Source organism: Carlito syrichta, unplaced genomic scaffold (assembly GCF_000164805.1).
Source record: "Carlito syrichta isolate Samal-C Ts95f unplaced genomic scaffold, Tarsius_syrichta-2.0.1 Scaffold305136, whole genome shotgun sequence".
Lineage (NCBI taxonomy): Eukaryota > Metazoa > Chordata > Mammalia > Primates > Tarsiidae > Carlito > Carlito syrichta.
In genome coordinates, this window is record NW_007249232.1 from 613,881 (window position 1) to 637,785 (window position 23,905).

At 38.6% G+C, this 23,905-nt stretch overlaps 1 protein-coding gene across 1 annotated transcript in view; it reads right to left on the minus strand.

Annotated features, from left to right (window-relative positions):
- Nucleotides 1-23,905, minus strand: part of DDX58 (DExD/H-box helicase 58) — a 64,398-nt gene that overhangs the window by 3,068 nt on the left and 37,425 nt on the right. Inside the window, exons 14-17 of the mRNA XM_008061181.2 lie at nt 21,663-21,753; nt 16,968-17,138; nt 15,045-15,196; nt 8,451-8,594 (exon numbers count right to left, since the gene is read on the minus strand). Of these exons, the coding sequence (XP_008059372.1) occupies nt 8,451-8,594; nt 15,045-15,196; nt 16,968-17,138; nt 21,663-21,753 (558 nt within the window). The remainder of the gene's footprint in view (nt 1-8,450; nt 8,595-15,044; nt 15,197-16,967; nt 17,139-21,662; nt 21,754-23,905) is intronic.

Sequence of the window (23,905 nt, forward strand, 5' to 3'; positions counted from 1 at the left end):
TGATTTGAGTTCCTCCGGATATATTCCCAATAGGGGAATTGCTGGGTCATATGGAAGGTCTGAATGGAGCTGCTGCTATCCAGGGCATCAACAAGACTGAAGTCCTCCCCATTCTCCAGCAGGTGGCGGTAGATGGCGATCTCAGCCTCCAGCTTGACCTTGATGTCCGGCAGGGCCTAATACTCCTGGGCCTGGCACTGGCCCATGTCCAGGTCTATGCCTGCCCAGACTCCAGGCAGCAGGATGCCGTTGAGCTGCTCCATCTGCATGGCGTAGAAGGCCTCCACCTCCCTCAGGCTGTTCTCCAAGCTGGCCTTCAGGTTTCTCATGGAGTCCAGGTCAATCTCCAAGGACCGTGCTATACGTTTCAGCTTTGTGAGCGTCATCTCAGCAGCTCCGATCTTGGTGGACTGTGTGGTGAACACTGTGGCACTCTCCTCAGTCTGCTGGGACCAGTACTTGTCTAGCTTGTCTTGGTTTTTCTGAGCCATCTCATCATACTGGACCTGGATATCTGTCATGATCTTGCTGGCGCATGGCCAGCTCTGCCTCATACTTGACTCTAAAGTCATCAGCAGCAAGACAGGCATTGTCAATCTGCAGAACGATGCAGCCATTTTCCACAGAAGTTGCAAAGATCTGAGCCCTCAGGTCCTCGACGGTCTTGAAGTAATGTCCCAGTCTCTGACCTGGGGTCCCTCTTCTCCAGTGTTCCTGGATTTTGCTCTCCAGCCTCCAGTTCTTGGTGTCCAGGATCCTCACCCTCTCCAGGTAGGAGGCCAGGCAGTTGTTTAGCTCTTGTATGGTCTCCTACTCTTTGTGGATGCTCCCCAGACCCCCAGACCCCTAGCCACCCAGAAGCTGGTGGAGCGGGACACAGAGATCCAGGAGCCCGAGCCGCTGGCACCTGCATAGATGCTGGCCATGCTGCTGGTGGACTGGAGGCTAGGTAGCTGGATGGAGCCCAGGGACCAGTAGTTGGTGGAGAAAGTGGTGGAACAAGTAGTGAAGCTCATGGTGCTGGCGGAGGAGAGCCAGATGGCACGACTCACGTTTTCCCCTTTGAGGAATTTTTCTCTGAGGAAACAAAGTCCCCGAAAGACTCTAGGGAACTCAACCCTCACTGAGAGCTGCTTTCTAGCCTCGCAGGAAACTAGTCACTCACAGGAAACTGCCTTACCCACAGCTGTGCTTTACTGAAACCCATGTGAAGCAGTACAGCAAAAAAAGTCCTGCTACAGCTGCCTTTTTCTGGGAACTCAACTCTTGCTGATGACTGCTTTCTAGCTTGCTTGGAAGAGAACAGAAAGGGGTCATGCCATTTTTGGTCAAAAACTGCTGAACACTCAGTGAGGTGTGGGCAGATTGTTCATGTAAATCACCCATCATAAAATGGGCAAATGCACTGAAAGAATCTGAAGCTGATCACAGTCTTCCAAACAACACTAGCTAGTATACTGCTGCTGATAGGTTCCTAGAATACTTACCTAGCAGAGTAATCCTGTACTACAAGGGGCCCAGCCTCCAAAAGATAATTCCGAGGTTTTTTTTTTGGGGGGGGTGTCCCATATCTATGGAAGGCTAACCTGCAGGTGTTGTGTTTACAAATTTGAGGATATTTGGTTTTCATTATAAAAGTGATCCATAGGAGATAGGATTTAGATGGCCTATGAGAAGCAGCTAGAGTGGGTTTCTCCCATGCTCCAACCACCATTTTCTGGGTACTCAACTTGCTGATAGCTACTTTCTAGACTGCTTGGGAGGGAATGGCCTGAATGGTAACAGGATTTGACCCAATGGAAAATTCCACCATGGTAGGCAGTTCCACCATGGGGCAAGCTCCTATAAGAAGACTGAGGTCAGTACATTTTTTCATTCTGAAGCCAAACTGCCTGAGCTGAGGCTGGAGAGCTGGATGTAACCTGTTGCCCTAGCAACCTTTCACGCCCCACGTGAACTCTTCTTTGTAGCCTCTGCACAACAGGCAGCATTATCACAGGAGCCAGGGACTCCTTCCCAATTCAGACTGGGGTAGTCAACTGTGCACACAGGTGGGGAGCATGAGCACTGTTCCCCTGTGCTCCCCTTGAAGGCTCAAAACAGACAGGTGACTTGGGTAGTTTCCACAGCCCCACTCATTGCCTAGGTCAGCTATGTTCATCCTGGGGGAAGCACAGGCCAAGCAGAAAGCACACAGCTGCCTTTGCTGTTGGCTCTCTCCCACAAGCACCACGTCCTGACTGGAGGTCAACTGGCACAGCTCATTACATCTAGTATAATATCTCAACTTTTGGGAAGGTCTGATCCCAGATTCCAGCTAACAGCACTATCTAAGCCACCTTGCCACTCAGGATGCCTTGAGCCTGTGCAGGTATCCAGCATAGCATCACCACAGCTGATAACTGAGAAATTCACATCAATGCTATATATAAATGAGGGAACCCTACAATGTCTATATCATTCCCCTACCAAACTCAAATAGGAAGAAATAGTCTACCCAAATGAGAAGATACCAGAAAAATAATTCTGGCAATAGGAAAAAACAGAGTTCGTCTACACCCACAAAAAAACACACTAACTCTTCAGCAACAGACTTTCATGAAAATGATATTGATGAAATTCCAAATCCAGGCACAGTGGCTCACACCCATAATCCCAGTACTTTGGGAGGTGGAGGCAAGAGGATTGCCTGAGCCCAGGGGTTTGAGACCAGCCTGGGTACCTCTGCAGGACTTCATCTCTACAATAAGTAAATAAATAAATAAGAAATAAATTCCAGACATAGAATTCAAAAGGTTGATTATAAAATTGCTCAATAAGATTCAGTAGAAAGTTGAAAATCAACTAAGAAATAACTATTCAGGACATGAACAAAAAAATTCTCCAAAGAGACAGACACACAAAAAGCTGAATTTCTGGAAATGAAAGACTCATTTTGGGAAGTATGAAATGCAGTGGAAAGTTTTAACAGTAAACTAGAACAAGTAGAAAAAAGGATCTCAGAACTTAAAGACTAGACTTTTGAATCAACCCAAACAGACAACAACAAAGAAAAGAAAAGCAAAGTCTCCAAGAAATATGAGATTATGCAAAGTGTTCAAACCTAAGAATCATAGGTCTTCTTGAGAAAGAAGAGAAAGCAACAGGTTTGGAAAACCTATTTGAGGGAATAATTGAGGAAAACTTCCCTGACCTTGCTAAAGATTTAAACATCCAGATACAGGAAGTCGAAAGAACTCCTAGAAAATTCAATGCAGAAAGGTCATCACAAAGGTAAATAGTCATCAGGTTATGGAAAGTTAATGTGAAGGAAATACTTATGAGTGGTAAGACAAAAGCATCAACCTAATTTACAAAGGTAAACCTATCAGACTCACAGAAGACTTCTCAGAAGAAACTCTACAAGCCAGAGGGATTGGGGCCCTGTCTTCAATCTTCTCAAACAGTATAACAGTCAGCCAAAGATTGTGTATTCTACAAAACTAAGTTTCATAAATGAAGGAGAAAGTCCTTCTCAGACAAGCAAATGCTGAGAGAATTTGTCACCAACAGATCGGCTCGACAAGAAATACTCAAAGCAGTTCTAAATATTGAAACAAAAAGTCAAAAAACACCAATAGAAAAAACACTGGAAATCATGAAGCTCACAGGATTGTAGAACATCAACACAATAGAGACCAATTAAAAAAAAGCAATCAGGTATCAGCCAATGTGATGAATGGAATAGTACCTTACGTATCATTATTAACCCTGAATGTAAATAGTCTTGATGTTCCACTTAAAAGGTACAGACTGGCAGAGTGGATTAAAAAACACAATGCCTTCAAAAGACCCACTTAACACACAAATACTCCTATATACTCAGAATAAAGGGTTGGAGAAAATACACTACACAAATAGAAACCAAAAATGAGCAGAAGTGGTCAGTCTCATATCAGATAAAGCAGACTTTAAATTAACAACAGTAAAAAATGACAAGGAAGGTTATTATATCAATCAATCCAACAAGAAGATACATATATATATATATATATATATGCATCTAACACCACAGCTCCCCAGCTTTATAAAACAAATTCTAGAAGATCTAAGAAAAGAGATAGACAGCAATATAATAATAGTGGGAAACTTCAACAGCCCAAGATAGCAATAGACAGATCAAGAAAGCAAAAAGCCAACAAAGAAACCTTGGAGTTAAACTGGACCCTAGAGTAAGTGAATCTAACAGACATCTACAAAACATTCTCCCCCAAAACTGCAGAATATACATTTTTCTCAACAGCACATGGAACATTCCCCAAGACAGATCATATGTTAGGCCACAAATCAAGTCTCAATAAATTCAAAAAAATCAGAATCATATCAAGCACCTTCTCAGACCACAGTGGAATAAAACTCAACTTTAACTCCAAGAAGAACTTTCAAAATCAAACAAATACATAGACATTTAAAAATCTGCTGAATGATTTTGGAGTCAACAATAAAATCAAGATGTAAATTTAAAAATTCCTTTAAGTGAATGACAACAATGACATAAGTTATCAAAAGTTCTGAGACACAGATGAAGCTGTGCTCAGAGGCGAATTTATAGTGCTTAAGGCCTACATTAAAAAGACTACAAGATCACCTAACATCACACCGCAAGAAACTAGAAAAATACAAACAAACCAAACCCAAAGCTATCAAGGAAAGAAATAACGAAGATAAGTGCAGAACTAAACAAAATTGAGACCAAAAATACATAAAAAGAATCATTCAAACAAAAAGCTGTTTCTTTGAAAAGATAAACAAAATTGATAGGTCACGAGTTTGATTAATTAGGAAACAAAGAAAGAAGATTCAGCTTAGCTCACTCAGAAATGAAGATGGAGACATTACAACTGATACTACAAAAATACAAAAGATCATCTGAGATTATTATTATAAACACCTCTATGCAAACAACCTAGACAATCTAGATGGAATGGATACATCTTTGGAAACATACAACCCCAATCTTGAATCAGGAAGAAATATAAACCCTGAACAGACCAATAACAAGTAGCAAGATTAAATCAAATTCTACCTTTCAAAGATTTTCAAAGAAGAACTGGTACTTAGTCTACTGAAGCTATTCCATAAGATTAAAAAGGAGGGAATTTTCCCTAACTCATTCTATGAAGCCAGTATCATCCTAATACCAAAAGCAGAAAAAGATACAACAAAAAAAGAAAACTACATACCAATATCCCTGATAAACATACACACAAAAATCATCAACAAAATACTAGCAAACCAAATTCAACAGCACATTAAAAATTACCCACCACAACAAAGTGGGTTTTATCCCAAGGATACAAGGATGGTTCAACACATGCAAGTCAATAAATGTGATCCATCGCATAACAGAACTAAAATAAAAAAATCATATGATCATTTCATTAGAGGCAGAAAAAGCATTTGATAAAATCCAGCATCCCTTCAGGATAAAAACCCTCAACAAAATTTAGGATGACATAGAAGTAACATCCCCAAAATAACAAAAACAATGTCATCATGAATAGAGAAAAGTTGAATGCATTCCCCCTCAGAACTAGAACAAGGCAAGGATACCCACTTTACCGCTCCTATTCTACATAGTAGTAGAAATCTTAGCCAGAGCAATCAGGCAAGAGAAGAAAATAAAGGATATCCAAATTGGAAAAGAAGTAAAACCATCTCTGTATGATGATGATATTATTTTATACCCAAAGAATCCTAAAGACTCCTCCAAAAGACTACTACACTTGATAAATGAACTCAGTGAAGTCTTGGGCTACAAAATCAATACACACAGATCAGAAGCACTGCTATATACCAATAATGACCAAGCTGAGAATCAAATCAAGAACTCAGTTCCATTTACAGTAGCTGCCAAAAATTAAAATATCTAGGCATATATTTAACCAAGAGGTGAAAGACCTCTCTACAAGAACTATAAAACACTGATGAAAGAAATTGTAGAGGACACAAACAAATAGAAAAACATCCCACACTTATGGATTAGAAGAATCAACATTGTTAAAATTACCATATTACCCAAAGCAATCTACAGATTTAACACAATCCCTATTAAACAATGAATGTGATTTTTCACAGAATTAGAAAAAAAATCCTAAAATTCATATGGAACCAAGAAAGAGCCAGAATAGCCAAAGCAATCCTAAGCAAAAAGAACAAAGCTGGAAGCATCACATCACCTGACATCAAATTATATTCCAAGGTTGCAGTAACCAAAACAGCATGGTACGGGTACAAAAGCAGACATGTGGACAGATGGAACAGAATAGGGAATTCAGAAATAAATGCAAATATCTACAAACAACTGATCTTTAACAGGCAAAATATACACTGGGGAAAGGACACCCTATATTCAACAAGTGATGCCAGAAAATTGGATAGTTGCATGAAGAAAAATAAAACTTGATTCCTACCTCTTACCATATACAAAATTAAGTCAATATGGATTAAAGACTTAAATGTTAGACTTGAAACCATAAAAATCCTAAAAGAAAACCTAGGAAAAACTCTTCTGGACATTGGTCTAGGCAAAGAATTTATGGTTTAAAAACCTAAAAGCAAATCCAACAAAAACAAAAATAAGTAAATGGGACTTAATTAAACTAAAAAGCTTCTGCACAGCAAGAGAAATAATCAACAAAGTAAACAGGCAACCTATACTGACAAAGGAGTAATACCCAGACTCTACAAAGAACTCAAACAAACCAGTAAGAAAAAAGCAAATAACTTCTTTAAAGAGTAAACAAATGACATGAACAGACATCTCTCAAAAGAAGATATACAAATGGCCAACAAACACAAGAAAAAATGTTTATCATCACTACTCATCAGGGAAATGCAAGTTAAAACCAATGAGAAGCCACCTTACACCAGTCAGAATGGTCATTACTAAAAAATAAAATAATAATAGATGTTGGCACAGATGCGGTAAAGAGGGAATGCTTATATACTATTGGTGGGAATGAAAATTAGTACAATCTGTATGGAAATCAGTATGGAAATTTCTCAAAGAACTGAAAGTAGATCTACCATTCAATCCATTAGTCTCACTACTAGGTATCTAGCAAAAGGAAAAGAGGTCAATATACAAAAAAGACATCTGTGCTTATATGTTTATCACAGCACAACTCGCAATTACAAAGATGTGGAATCAACCTAAATGTTCATAAGCTGATTGGTGGATAATGAAAATGTGGTATATGTGTAACATGGAATACTATCCAGCCATAAAAAGGAATGAAATAATGTCTTTTGCAGCAATTTGGATGGAATTGGAGAAAACCATCCTAAGTTAGCTAATGCAGGAACAGCAAACCAAAGACCACATGGTCTTACTTATAAGTGGGAACTAAACTAAGGATCTGCAAAGGCATAGAGAATGGCATAATGGACATTGGAGACTCAGAAAGGGAAGGATGTGAAGGGAAGTAGGGATGAAAAATCATTTATAGGGTACCATGTGCACGGGTGGGGGTGAAAAGTACACTTAAAGCCCAGACATCTTCACCACTATACAAGTACAATGCATCCACATAATCAAAAACTATGTGTACCCCAAAGCTATTGAAAATTTTAAAAGACAAAAGAAAGAAAAAGAAAGAAAGAAATTCATGGCATTTAACCAAAAAAATAAAACAAAACAAAAAGTGATCCATATCCTAAAAGGAAAGTTTGAAAAACATAAAATAGTAGGAATAGAGGAGAAAAAAATCATAGAATCTCACTACCAAAATATTAATACATTTTTGGCATATTTCCTCTCATCCTTTTTCTGTACAAAGGTAGGTTTATTGCTTTTGTTTGGTGATGGTGATATTGCTGCTATTGTTCCACACAGCTATGAAACAGCATATTTACAATTTTATATCCTGGTTATTGTTTCTATTGTTACTATTAGTTTGTAATCAGTTTTTTTATACTGCATAAACCTCATAATCATGTTTTAAAAATAAACTTTACTTTGGAACAATTTTAGATTCACAGAAAGGTTGCAAAGAGACCTCAGAAAATTCCTGTGTACATTCACCTAGTTTCCTTTAATGCTAACATCTTACACACCACAGTACATTTGTCAAAACTAAGAAATTAACATCAAGAAATTAGTATTAACTAAACTACAGATTCTACCTCTCTTTCCACTAACATCCTTTAGGTGTTCCAGAATCTAATCCAGCACACTACGTTGCATTTACAATAACCATTGTTTTTGATGACTGTATAATATATAAGCAAGTGGCTGGGCACCAATTTTTAAAAGCTAATTCTTTATTGTTGAACAGTTAAGGTTTTTTTTCACTTTTTAGTTTTTTTAAATACATAGATCATGGTCATGATAACTATAAACATTTAAACAACAGACAGTACACTTTAGTACTAAAAATGGCAGGGTACTCTGTGAAAAGGTGACTTACCTCTACCACTCTTATATCAGCTGTAAAACACGCCAAGGTTTTGCACTTCCTGCAGAGTAGTTTTTTATTTTCCTTATCAGGTATAGGTTTTGCTTTTTCTTGGCTATCTCTGAGGAGTTTTTCCTGATTCTGTATATAGAGAATCTAATGCAAAAAGAAAGACCTCAAATGTAACTTGAGTATAACTAACAGAAATATATAGAGATCTGTACACATACATACATATGCATGCACACATATATAATCATTCACATATAATTTCCAGACTTTACTGGTTCTCTAACTCAATGTTGATCAACATTTAACTGTGGCCTCCAATTAGCCATTCAATTTCTTCATCAAAATGCCCATAAAAGTACTAAGAATGTCTATAAAATAGTCGTGCATTCTACTTTAGTAGCTGATAAAACCTTAAAAGTACTTTACAAATAGATACATAATATGCACTCACTGTTTCAGGCGTAATTATGTCCACTTCAAGCATACACCCATTGGACAGAATAGTAGGCAAAAGAGTCCCCCTTCGCCCAGTCTAAAATATTTCCTCTCTCCCCTTTGACCACAGAGAATATTGTTGAACTCCAGTAAAGTTAAACACATGTATAGTGTCACTGTATTCTAATTCAAAATGTAGGACTTAGAACCCTGAACGTTATATATTAAACAAACATAAGATTCTGAAGGATGACAAGAGGAAGGCAGACCAGCTAGGAACCTCAAGACCCTAGAAACAACACAGTAGTGAGTTCCCTGAGTTTCCCTTCACCTTATGTATTTCAGACTTGGAGCTAAAGAAGCTGGAAACATGAAATGCCTATGGGTACAAAGAGAATCTCAACCAAGGCCTGCAGTCACTAGCCCAAAAACCAGGAAAGGGGTAGCCTAGCGAGGCAGAGAACTTTTAGACAATAACTATTCTCTACTCCAGTCAAATAAAGCAACTGTGGCCCAACCTCCACCCATGCCAGCACAGGCCACGTGGAGAACCAGGTTTCCACCTCCCAGAACTGGAATGAGGCACCCCAACACTCCTACCTGGTGGTGTCAGAGCAGCACAAGTGGGGAACCAGGACTTTCAGCCCTACTGCCTGGTAATGTAATATCCCCCAAGTCCTACCCCCACCCATGGTATCAGTGGAGACCTTATGGGGAACCAGAACTCCCACACCCACCCAGCAGTACTAAAGAGCCTTCCCCATGCTGGTATCCACAGAGGCTGAGTGGGGAAACTGGATGTATAACTACCTGGCAATGAAGAGGCAGCATCCCCACCTCTCCTGCCAACACAGTGTTAGAAAAAGCCAGACAACACAGAGATTAAATAAGATTTAGAGTTTCATTATAAGAAAATATCCAAGTTTTAATTTTTAAAAATCCACTCTTTCTACCAATAAACAGGAAGGATCTCAAACAATGAAAAAAAAAAGACAATCAATGGTATCCAATACTTTGATGACAAAGATGTTTGAATTATGTGCAAAGATTATAAAATACGTAATAAAAATGCTCCAGTGAGTAATCATACACACTCTTGAAACATGAGAAAATACGCTCAACAAAGAAATGGAAGACATGAAGAACAAAGTGGAAATTTAAAAATATGTCATGTCACTGGAGTCCTACAAGAATAAGAGGCTTAAAAAGTACTCAAAGAGATAATGCTTGAACAATTTCCCAGATTTAACAAGCTTTATAAACTTAGACTCGAAAAGTTGAACAAATCCCAAACAGGATAAACCTGAAGAAAATCACTCACCCTAAGACACACCATAATAAAACTTCTGGAAACTGAAGACAAACAAAAAAAGTCTTGAAAGCAGCCAGGAAAAAAAAATGACATCTTACCTACGGGAAGAAAAGTAATCTGACTAACAGTGGATTTGTCATCAGAAACTATAGAAATGGCACAATATTTTTCAAGTGCAGAAAAAAAAGAATTGTCACACCAGCACCCTAGACTAAGAAAATTTATCCTTCAAAAATGAAGTGGGCGTCAGGCACAGTGGCTCACACTTGTAAATCCCAATACTTTGGGAAACTGAGACAAGATGATTGCTTGAGCCCAGGAGTTTAAGACCAGCCTAGGCAACATAGTGAGACATCACTCCTACAAAAAAAATAACGTTTAATGAGCCAGGTGTGGTGGCATGTGCCTAAAGTCCCAGCTACTCGAGAGACTGAGGTAGAAGGATTGACTGTGCCCAGGAGGTCAAGGCTGTGGTGAGCCGTGATTGTGCCACTGTACCCAAGCCTGGGTGACAGAATGAGGCTCCAACTTAAAAAAAAAAAAGAGGGAGAAACCAAGACATTTCTCAGATGAAGAAAAACTAAGAATTTGTCACCAGCAGACCTACCCGAAAAGAATGGCAGGAGTAAGTTTTCTAAACAGAGAGAAATGATAAATGAAGGAAACTTGAAACATCATAAAAGAAGAAAGAGCATGCTGATTTCATCAATATCATTTTCGGAAGAATCTGCCTGCCCCACTGGTTTATGGTACTGTCTCTTCTGTAGTAGATTATATTTTCAAATGTCCCAGGTGAAGCCAGACAGCTTAGGTGCAAATCCTGCCCCTTACCTGTTACATGATTTTTAGAAAGTGACTTAGTTTCCTGAAATACAAAATGAGAACAATGGCAGCATCTACTTCATGGACTGTTAGGAAGTAACATGAGTTTATGACTGCTCAAGCCATCCTGGGACAGGATAAACGCCCTTTAGTGTTGCCAGCGTCTATTAGGCTAGTCTTATGCTAAGAACCACAAAAATGTGAATGGTAGTGGCTTGTACTTTTGTACTAATAGGGCAATCCTCATTCATTAGTTATTTTTCTAGAAATATTATAGCTATTTTCATCTATTTATTCTTCTACATACATTCTGGAACCATTTTATCAAGTTGAAAATATGATTTATGCTTTGAACATGGTAGCATTAAGTGAAAAAGTAAATTTAGGATGAATGTGCATGTTTAATATACCCAGTCATTCCATTCAAGAGAATGGCATGTCTTTTCTTTTGTCTTAATTTACTTCTATATATCCTAGTAAAACTTTTCAGTTGTCTTTATTTCTACTTCAAACTTTTGTCAATAGGCCAGAAGATGTAGTAGTTAAACAGATGGGCTCTACCAGCTCCACCGCTAACTAGCTGTGTGATCTAATAGCACTGAAGCTCTTTGTGACTCAGTTTCCCTCCTAGAGCCATGGCATAGAGACTCAACTTCATGAATCGCTGTGAGGTTTATTGGTATATACATTAAGTGCTCCAGGACTTGGTGGAAAGTCAGTGTTCTACATACATGAGCTGTAGCTATTGTTGTCACTGTGAATGGAAATCTCCTTCCCCCTTATATCTTTTAACTGGTTACTGATCATACACCGAGAATATATTAATCCCTATTCCGCTTCAAATTCAAGTTAAATTTGTCCCACTGGTTTGTGGTACTATCTCTTCTGTAGTGGATTATATTTTCAAATGTCCCAGGTGAAACCAGACAGCTTAGGTGCAAATCCTGCCCCTTACCTGTTGCATGATTTTTAGAAAGTGCCTTAGTTTCCTGAAATACAAAATGAGAACAATGGCAGCATCTACTTCATGGACTGTTAGGAAGTAGCATGAGTTTATGACTGCTCAAGCTGTCCTGGGACACTTAGATTTACTATTAATATTATAATTTAAGAGACAGGGTCTCACTATGTTGGCTAGACTGGACTCAAACTCCTAGACTTGAGCAATCCTCCTGCCTTCCAAGGAGCTGAGACTACAGGCATGAGCCATCACAACCAGCTAGACCTAGAATGCTTCTATTAAAAAGCCAAATATTATTTTTCCTCCTCCATTGCCTGACCCTATCCTACCTGAAATTATCTTCATTATTTTTGTAAAAATAAAGGGTGTTTATGCCTCCCGTTCTCAATACAGTTTTTCACTGTGACAAAACTGTTATATTATGTGTATTTATCCCATTATATCCTTTGGATAAATTTCTAGAACTGAAATTCCTGGGTTACAGGATATACATTCCCCTATGAACAATTTTAATTTTCTTTTTTTCTGATATGGTTCTAATTCTCACTTGAGGCAGGATGGGGGTGGAGAAAATGTGGTAAGAAACGGGGAAAATATATAAGCTTGCCCCTTGGGCATCCAATCTTTTAAAAAATTCACTTATATCTAGTAGCATTTAATAGTATACTAAAACTCAGTTAAATACTAATCATCGCAAATATTTTAAATATAACTATAGGTGATAGATATAAGTCCTAATAAGTTAAAACTATTACTGCTACCCTTAAAACTAAGTAAAAAAAATCAATAACTGGATAAAAGTCATATGGTGCGCTGCCCCTCCCCCACAACCTGAGGTTGACAAAGAAGTCTCACTCCACACACTGGGATAGAGAAAAGCAAATGATAGCATCCTGATGGTGTGCAATCATGGGTACATATGTTGGAAGTTCTTTGTTCAAAACGAACTTTTACTTCCTGTCTTGTTCTCTGCTCCATGAGGAAAGAAAAGCAGGCTTCCTCATTTTGATTCTAGATAACACTTCACAAACACAACTGTCAAAAATACTATTTATACCTTTTCCCTCCAGAATGAAATGCTACCAAATCCTGAAGCTTCCATCATGGAAATCAGTTCTCAGATACCTCTGGACTGTCTAACATGTGAAGATGGCTGCAAAGTGATCAGGTTATCCCATGGGGCCCCAGTGCTCAAGTGACAGCAGCCACAAACAGTGGACAATGCAGCTGGGAAGAAAGCAGAGAGTTTCACAGCACTCTTGCTTGTCTTTTTCCCTCTCCATCTTCCTGCAGATGGACCTTAAAAGCACCCAACTTTTCCCCTTTCTTCTGTGGAGTTCCTTTCTCTCATTAAAGCCCATCGACAGGGACAAGGATGCTCATATCCAAACCTCAAGCCCTTATCAAAACACCACAGAAGGGGGTCTCACCCCAAGAATCATAGTTACTTTTACTTTTAGGAACATAAGATTTTCCCCACCCCATCACACTTCTACACCTTTGAAAGCAAAGCCTTCTCCTTCCAACAGAGCAGCTGGGCATGGTCATCTCTGATAGGACAGAGATGACAACAAAACTCGTAGCTGCCAGTCACACCTGGCTACATGCATTCTGGACTCCCTCTTATTCTTTACCATCTCTTCTCATCTATTTATGGGTGTTGGGGGAGCCCCAAATGCTATTACATTGCTTAATTCAACAGATATTTAACCCATTTCCTCCTCACCCCACTCTTTGTCTGGGTGTGCTGGCTCCAAAAAAAAATGCCTATGTCTGTCTGTTCCAGTCCCCCTGTTCTTCCACAGACTTTCAATCTATGAGTCTAAGTAGTTTGTCACCCAGTGGAGGAGATTAAAAACTATGCCACAGTTTTAAAGTCTTTACTGGCAACATCCCAATATTCTACAAAATAAGCAGGTGGTGGCTCAGGGAGAAAAGAACCCTCTTCTCAAAACCAAGGGAGGAACTGAAAATTTTCCTAGTAATTCTTCTCACTGAAAATGTGGAGGAAGTAGTTTTAGACAGCTTAGTCATCCAGGAAGACTTTTTTTTTTTAATGAGTAAACACTGGCATAAAGTTATAATTTTGTCCCAAAGTAAGTGTTAATTTTGCTTCAGATCATTGCTTCTCAATGATTTTGGAACACAGAGATTATAACTTTTTAAAAATTATGGATACTATGGAGTTAGTCTACCGAATTGTAAGGTTCATCTTCATGAAGTTAAACTATGTCTCATGCCTCTATTCAACAATGGATCTCATTTCTTGAGCATTTATTCTATAGCAGGCACTGTTCTAGGCAAAGCATGCATCTCATTTTATCCTCACAACCGCCCTGTGAGCTAAATACCATTACTTTCCCAACTTTACAAATGAGGAGATTGATTTAAAAGACAGAGTAAATGACTGAGGTCACATATCTTGCAAGTGGCAGAAGTGGGATTTGAACCACAAATTCAGTGTTAAAGCTCTCCTCTCCATTAGCCCTGTAGTGTTCAATGCTTCCAGGTATTCTGAGAGGAAAAGCTCTGCAAAGGGTCTGGAGAAAGTGTGAGTGTGTATGCATGTGATTTTATGCGTCTGTGTTATAAAGGAAATTACAATATAATGAATGCCACTACCGAGAGATTGATCTGAACAGTTTTGCCACTCCAAGGTATACATTATGGTCCATAGCTACAGTATCCTCCAGTGATCTGGGGGCTTTTTTCTGAGGATTCTATAGATGGTAAAGAGAGATTCGAGGAAAAGACTAAGAAGAGCTATTCTTTGCAGTGTTAAAAGATAGACCTCAATATGAACCATCTACTTAAGAGCAATTTTCTAGCTCAGTTTGCCTTTTAGATCTAAAAGCATAACTACAGGTATTACCAACAGTAAAATCTATTTTAATCTTACTGACACTTAAAAACAGAATTTGAATTTAATGTTCACTGCAAGACAAATCTAAGCATCAGCTTATTGTTCTAACAAAATACTCTGAGCAATATGATAAAATAAAGCAACCATGCTCACATTCCCTGTTACTCATGGACAGATTTTGAAAGAATAACACAGACTTACCTTTTCTTTAAATACAGCTTCATCCCATTTCTGAAGGTTTAAAATGGAGTCATTCATCATTTTTTCTTTGCATATGTTTATTTTTTCTTTCTCAATGACATCATTATTACTAGTCAGAAGGAAACACTTGCTACCTTTTGCTCTTCCTCTGCCTATCAGAAAATAAATATTTTATTTGGTGTTCTTAACTTGAAGCTCTGATATCACCTGAGAATAGGTAAACAAATGTATAGAAATATTCCTAAAATTCAACTTTGGTTCACTGAATCCTGCTTTCTAGGGGAGCTGAGCTGTTAAAAGAGTGGGCTCAAATGCAGGTGAGCACCTACAGGTTAGGCTTGTGGATAAAATAGGAGCTACCTCAATTCCTAAAAGATATAAAAACCAACCTCCCATAAGATCCTGCAATCCCCCTACTGGGAATATATCCAGAGGAACTCAAATCACTCTATGAAAAAGATACCTGCACACGCATGTTTATTGCAGCATTACTTACAATTGCAAAAACACGGGACTAAACATGCTGCCCATCGAAAGAGGGTTGGATAAAAAAAATGTGGTCCATACATGATGGAATATTACACAGGCATAAAGAAGGACAAACTTATGAACTTCACAGCAACTTGGATGAACTTCAAGTCTATAATAGAAACAAAGAACTGTGTATCACATGCTCTCACTCATAAGAGGACCTTGAACATCTATTGTAACACTATAAGAAAGGGATTGGCAGTAGTGGGAAACTGCCAGGGGAGGGGGCACGGGATTGGCAGTTGAGGGAAGTTGCCAGGGGATGGAGGGGCACACCTCATCAACAAGGGCACCTGCATAATGAACATTTGTATACCTAACCCCGAATTGTACCCCACATCTTTAAAATAAAATTTTTTTTTAAAAATAGGAGCCACCTTAGACTGGTGTTCTTAGGGGTTCCAACAATGTAGCGTGTCCACAACATCAGTGTGACTGAACAGCCATATTATCAGAAACAGTGCTTTAATGATAATCCTACACAAACCCTCAGTATGACACTGTGATGGCTCTGAGATGAATAATTTGAGTGAAAGGCTCCCTCAAGAGCCTTCTAGGCAATGGGGAAACAAGATATGTTCACAACCAGCAGAACACAGGCAGAAAATTATAAGTGCTATTACAAAGATAGATACAAAGAGTTATAAGCATTCAAAAGAGAGATTATCGCCAGCTGAGGAAATTAGGGTTGGGGGATATGAAGCCAGAGGAAGGAGTAAAATGAAGAGCAGTATATAAGCAATTCCTTCAACAAGCAATAAATGAGGAAGTCAGGTTGGTTGAGGTAGATAATGAACAACAGGGAAGAATGGGAAATAAAGTTGGAAAGATGAGAGGGTGCTACATTTTGAAAACTCTTTGACAACAGGTAAATTGGGGAACCACTGGAGTTTCTGTATAAGGAAGTGAAATGCTCAGAGATATTTTTCAGAAAAAGTAATGTGGCAGCTGTTAGGGAAGTTGGAAAAAAGAAAGGAAAAAGAAAGAAAGACTAGTTAGGAGACTATCTAGTGCAGGTGAGATAGAAGTACTCTGGAGTATCACTTCTGAAATACATGGAGCCCACCAGCCCACAAGCACCACCATGAAAGGGTCACATGTTGACTGGCAAAGCCTCAATTCAAGTTGGAGTTATCCTTCCATAAACACATCAGTCGATGTTGGGCAAGTAAGTAGTATTGTTGTGAACAAGAATCAAAATAGGGTTTATGTTAGTGGATAAAAGTGTAACCACCCAATCTTGACCAAACAAGCTACCTTTTAGGGCAATGATGCCGGGTCTGCTATGCCAGGTCAACCTTGGCTCAGTAAGTTTAAGGTTAGAATGACAGACACACTCGCAAATCAGACAAAATGTAAGTCTTGTAGGAATGGAATCAAAGCTTCTCTCACCTCTTGTTTGGATCATTTTGATGACATTTCCCACATACTCATACAGGATGACAAGATTGCACTGAGCAATGTCGATTCCTTCATCAGCAACTGAGGTGGCAATCAGAATATTGTTATCTCCACTGGCTCTGAATGAATCCAGTATACACTTCTGTGCTGGGAGAGTCATTCCTATGTCAGAGTAAGAGGGAATTATACAACTCATCAAAAAAGGAAACCTCCCCCATGAAAAAATAGCTACTAATTATGTTATGTTTATTACATGCCAGGTACTGTGATAAGTACTTTATATGCATGATCTCACAACACACATAGACCGTGGGGTCTATTCCTATGCCCACTTTAGAGAGGACATTTATGGTGGCATCTAACAGCTTGGACTCTGCCACAGGCTGCCTGACTTTAAATCCCAGCTTTGGCACTTGCTTGTTGTGTGGCATTAGCCATATTATCCCAAGAAATATTGACTTTTTTGCAAACATATCCACAGCTAATTATAACCTCTTTACATGTATATACAGGTGTGTAGCTAACAAAACATTTTCACATCTTCTTACTCACTGGAGCTTCACAACGCCCCTTTAGGTCAATGGTTCAAGTGTTAAGATGAGGCCCTTGAGGTCCTGGAGGTGTGATAAACTAACAGGCTAGCTATTAACAGAGTCAGGCCTTGAACTTAAGTCCAAGACCCAAATGGTGTGCACTCTTGGGGTGTCTCGCCACTGCCACACACACATCTCTATTCTCTAAGAGTCATATTGGCCATAAACACAGGGGTGAAACCCTGGGTAGCTATAGTTATATTATGTTTCTCTATGAAACAGGCAATGCTATCTGTTCACCATACCCTGTTTCTTTCTTCGCTCAGCACAAAGCTAAATTATATTTCCCAACCTTCCTTGCAGTTAGGTAGGGCCTTATGACTAAATTCTCACTAATGATATGCAGCAGGCAGAAGTCATGCATGTCTCTCTATAACCCCACCCTTAAAAATTGTCTGTGCTCTTGTTATTCTGCATAAGGAATAACAAGGTCATAGTGGAGGACTTGGACACCCCCTGGGATGACAGAGCCATAACAAGGAAGGCACCTGAGTCCCTAAAATAAGTGGAGGTGCATGGAGCACAGTCCTCCTCCCACCTACACTTGAACTGTGAATGTAAGCGAGCAATAACTTTTATTGTGTTTTGCCCAAGATTGTGGGGTTGTCTGTTAGAGCATTTAGATCACCCTGATTTACACAGAGCCTGTTCCTGGCTGAAGCTACTGGATTGAAATAAGCATCCAAATACTGTTGGGCAAATCAGATTCCTCCTCTTGTAATCTGAAATTTGGAGACAGGTGGTAAATCAGGAGGGTGATGAAAGTCAAGAATGGAGAAGCAGAAAGGGCAGTCTGTAAAAGGAAAAGGATAAAGCAGATATACAGGATTTTCAGAAGACTTTCCAGTCCCAGTTGCAACTGTCTGTGAAGCCCAAGTGCACTTTTTGGTCATGGTTTCTATGGCAGACTTGATTATCCTTACAGCCAGCCCTCCCTTCTGCTTAGAGTAGCCTAAGTGGGATTCTGTTAATCGTGGGGGAAAAAGATCTTAACTAAACAGCCACATACTGTCTTCTAATATTCTATCATTATGGAGGCTAAATTTAAAATTTCTGAACACAGAGTGAAGTTAGGATGTGATAATCACCTGTGTGATCACAGCAAACACCCAAAATTGTGGCTCACAGAATATGCACACTAAAGTTCAAACGTTATGGGTCCCAAAGACCCATCTACATTTATGTATTAGTGGAATCACCTTTTGATCTCCATTCACTGTTCACAAAGCAGACCCATCTCAGACAGTAGAAGGTAACACTTTTCTTCACACAGTGAGTTCTCAGAGTTTGAGAAAGATATTTTATGATTTTTGAATTATTTATAATTCAGTCAAAAAATTCAAATAAAGGCAAAAAAAATTTTTCTTTAAAATTCTGACTCTCATTCTGTCACCCAGGCTGGAGTACAGTAGCACGCTCATGATTACCACAACCTTGACCTGCTGGGCTCAGGTGATCCTTCTGCCTCAGCCTTCTAAGTAGTTGGAACAACAGGCATGCACCACCACGCCCAGCTAATTTTTGGATTTATTGAAGAGACGAGGTCTCGCCAAGTTGCCCGGGCTGGTATCAAATCCCTGGACTCAGGCAATCCTCTTGCCTCTGCCTCCCAAAGTGCTGGGATTACAGGCATGAACCACTGTACCCAGCCGGCAATTTTATTTTTGTTGCATTTTATTGTTTAACAATCAATCCCTAAATATTATCTTGATTTTACTTTTGAGTTTTTTTTATTCAGAATACTCTTTCTTTTTTAAATTTAAGATACATGCCTTCTATTCCTTCTGATTCCATGTATTCTCAGTAAAATCAAAACCAAACAAGCAAATATGGGGACTACTACATATATACTGTATGTATATATCAACTAATATTTAACATATATTGAGAACTCAACATGGGTCAGGACTGTCCTAAGCCAGAGCCAGCAAACATTTTCTGCAAAGGTCTGGATAGGTAGTAAATATTTTGAGCACTGTGGGCCATACTGGCGTAACTACTCAGCACTGCCTTTATAATGTGAGAGCAGCTACAGACACTACATCAATGAAGGAGCATGACTATGCTCCCCCCAAAATAAAGTAAATTTTTGGACACTGAAAATTTGGATTTCATATACCTTTCTCAAGTCATGAAATATTCTTTTGATTTTGTTCAACCAAAAATCATTCTTAGCTCAAGAATCATTCAAAAGCAGGCAGTGAGTCAGATTTTACTATTCACATTAACCTTAAGAACTGGGCACTATTTTCTTTTCATTTGACAGATGAAGAAAGTAAGCCATAAAAAGGTTAGGTAACCCACCTCTTCACAAAATAGAAAATTTTAAAATGGAAACTTGGAAATATTTAAACATAGCAAACTGAACTTGCAACTATTTACCTGCAGCTATGTAAAAGTTCACAGACAATTATTCTAGTTTAAGTGTGAATGGAAGAGGAACAGACCAAAAAACTTCAGTTAAAATCATCTTCATTCCCTGGTAAAATAAGTTTAATCTATTTGATAAAGCCATAGCTCACACTGTCACACTGAATTTCAGTGGTCTGCAGAATTAATGCAATTTATAAAAGTTCCAATTTTTTTCTAATATATTGCCAGTCAAAATCTTGAGGCAAATTTTTCTAAGGCCAAAAAAATTTTTTTACCATATTGTACTAAACAATAAACATCCCCACAATAGCCATCATACTTCATTAATTCCTAAATGTGTTCATTCATTCATAAATCAAACATTTATTCAGCAATTATGGCTTGTCAGATAATGATATAAGGGTTTAAAGGGCCATTTTATCCACAAGGAGCTTATATTTTGTGAAAGAAAAATATAAATAGAAAGCTATCATTCAGTGTGATAAGCAAAGAAAGAATGTTATGGGATGCAGAGGAAGCCCCGCTCTACCAGTTTTTGGAAGCTGAGGAAGGCCGTTTGGCAGAAGCACAATGCCTGGGACAGAGTAAGTGCTAAATAAATGCTGTTGAATGGACAGATGAATACATGAATGAACAAATAAAATGTTTTCTGAGTATCTACTTGTAAGGAAAGAGCAAAGTTTGAAAATCAAGCCAGACCCATGTTAAGAGTCAGATTGCAAAGAACTTTGAATTCCAACTACAAGAATGTGGTGTTCGAATTCATTTGGTAAGCCACTTTTAAAGATCTCAATCTATTTTTCATACTTATGAAGTTTAGAAATTGCATGAAGGGAAAGTGTAAGGGTGATGACTGAGGACTGACAGAATGGGTATGAGGGGGGCTGCTTATTACAATCAGCACTAAATAGGAAAACCTAAGGGAAGACCTGTCACTTCCAGTCTCTGAGGAATGGGGAGCACAGGGGTGAGAATGTCAGGATGAGGGTGGGCTTCCTAGAATCCTTTTGGGTGATAACAGAAGCAGCCTTTCATCTTTTAACCAGCCCAGCTAGATTTCAGAATTGTCAGCTTGAACTTTTTTTAAGTTGTAAAATATATAACATACACAAAAGCTGTATATCTGCAGTTTAAAGAGTAACAACAAAATAGAAACAGAACATTTCTATTTCTAGTTAATCTATTGGTTGAGAATTTGAGTAGGAGAGTGATGCGCTCAAACAGAGCTTGAAAAACAATCTTGGCTTTGTCTGCAGGACACATGAGAGGAGACAATGTTTACAGGGAAAAAGAATACAGTTGGTATTTAGTATTTGACCATTGTGATGGACTTTTGATGCATTAACTTGGCTAGGCTGAACTAGTTTCCAGTTATTTATCTGGGTGCTGCTCTGAAAGGATTTTGTAGATGTGATAAAAGTCCCTAATCAGTTGACCTTAAGTCGAATCAAAAGGGAGTTTGTTCTAGGTAGGCCTGACCTAATCAGGAGAGCCTTTTAATACAGGGCTTAGGCCTTCCCTGAACTCAGAGACTCCAAACAGCTCATGCCTGTGGGATTGTACCCTGTTCTTGATATTCCCTTCCTGATTGTGTGCCTTATGGACTTCAGACTTGCTTTGCCAGCTCAACTGTGTAAGATAGTTCCTCATAAGACTCATACTGTATACATGTATAATCTCTAGTACAGTATACTAAATCTAATTCACTACATGTAAATACTTATGTTCTGATTCGTTTTGCCATGTCCGGTCAATATGCCAGGCTTTAGAAAGCTGAGATTAGAATTTTCTTCAATCCATTTCTTTAAAGCCTGAAAATGAAAAGCAATTATCAGTTGGACACTACTTGTAAACCATTTATAGTAATTCAATATTGAAATATATGCAAAAGAAAAAACTTTATATTAGCATACATATAGTTTTCAGACTAACAAACATGAAGGAAAAGGCTCCTTGGAATTGAATGCTATGCAATAATTAACTATAGTGGTATAGATCTTTGTGATCTGGTATGGCTTAAACACTAATATATTTTCAAGTGATAAAAGTGAAGTTCAGGCCAGGTTTGGTGGCTCAGCCTGTAATTCCAGCACTTTGGGAGGCTGAGGCGACTGGATTGCCTGAGCCTGCAGGTTCGAGACTGGGCAACTTGGCGAGACCTCATCTCTACAATAAATCAAAAATTAGACAGGCATGGTAGGTGCACCTGTAGTTCTGGATACTTGGAAGGCTGAGGCGGAAGGATCACAGAGCACAGCAGGTTTGACGCTGGGGTGGCCTTGAGCAGGCCACTGTACTCCAGCCTGGGCAATGGAGTGAGACTCCAATTCCAAATTTTTAAAAAGTGAAGTTCAGAATAGTGAGTAAGTAGAATAAGCAAGTTCATCCAGCAAGATTGCAGAACATAAGAACAATATACATAAATCAACCATATTTTTACATATGAGTAACAAACAACTGGAATTTGAAAAGTTTTTAAACCGTCATTTACAGTGGCATCAAAAAATTAATATCTAGGTATAATTCTAACAAAATATGTACAGAATCTCTATGCTAAAAATGACAAAACATTGGTATCCTCTGAGATAGCCCTCCATGATCTCCATCTTCCTGTATTCAGACTCTTGGGTAATTCCCTTTCCTGACTATGAACTAGACATATTGACTTGCTTCTAATGAATAAAATAGAACAGATGTGATGGGACATTACTTTCAAGATGATTAGGCACTCTTTCTCAATCTCTGGGATTGCTCATTTTATGGGAGGCCAGCATCCAGGCTGTGAGACAGCCCTGTGGAAATGCTCACATTAGAGAACACAGATGCATTTCTTCTATGATCAGTCATGTTAGGTGAGCTTGGAAGCTGACCTTCCCCAAGTCAAACCTTGACATGACTGGAGCTACAGCCAATACCAACACTGCGCCTCATTTGAGATCTTCAGCCAGAAACATCCAGTTAAGTTGTTTTCAGATTTCTAGCCCATAGATGGTGTAAGATAATAAAAGACACTAAGTTTAGGGTTAATTTGTTACTCAGCAATAGATGACTAATACAGAAACCCTATGCAAATAAGATATATATTATGGTCATGGATTGGAAAACTTGATATTGTGAAGATGTCATTTCTCCCCAATTTTATCTATAGATTCCATAAAATCTGAGCAAATTTCTTCATAGATGGGGACAAGCTGACTCTAAAATATACATAGAAAGGCAAAGGAGCATAGCTACAAATGATTTTTAAAAACAGTTGGAGGACTCATACTACTCTATTTCAAGACTTACTATAAAGCTACAGTAATCAAGATAGCATGGGATAGATGAAGAGATATACGTATAGATCAATGGAAAAGAGTAGAGATTCCAGAAATAGATCCATGCAAATATGGTTAATTGGGTTTTTTTAAGTTGCAAAGGCAATTCAGTAGAGAAAAGATAGGCTTTTCAACATACAGTGCTGGAACAATTGGATGTCCATATACAAAAAGAAAATATCTCAATCCATACCTCATACCTTACACAAAAATGAATTCAAAATTGATAGTAGACCTAAGTGTAAAATGCAAAACTATAAAACTTCCATAACCTAGAGAAAAATCTTTGTGTCCTTAGGTAAGCAAAAGGTTCTCAGGTATAATACAGGCAAAAGTTCACAAAATAAAAAATTGATATACTGGACTTTGTCAAAACTTAAAACTTTCAGCCTGCAGAAGATACTGTTAAGAGAATGAAAAGACAAGCCACAGACCAGAAGAAAATATTTGCAAATCACATTTTTGGACAGATGATTTTTTTTAATCAGAAAATAAAAAGAGGCTGGGCTCAGTGGCTCAGCCTGTAATCCCAGCACTTTGGGAGGCTGAGGTGAGTGGTTGCCTGAGCCCGTGGTTTCAAGACCAGCTTGCACAACTTGGCGAGACCTCTTCTCTAAAATAAATAAATGAACAATTAGCTGGGCGT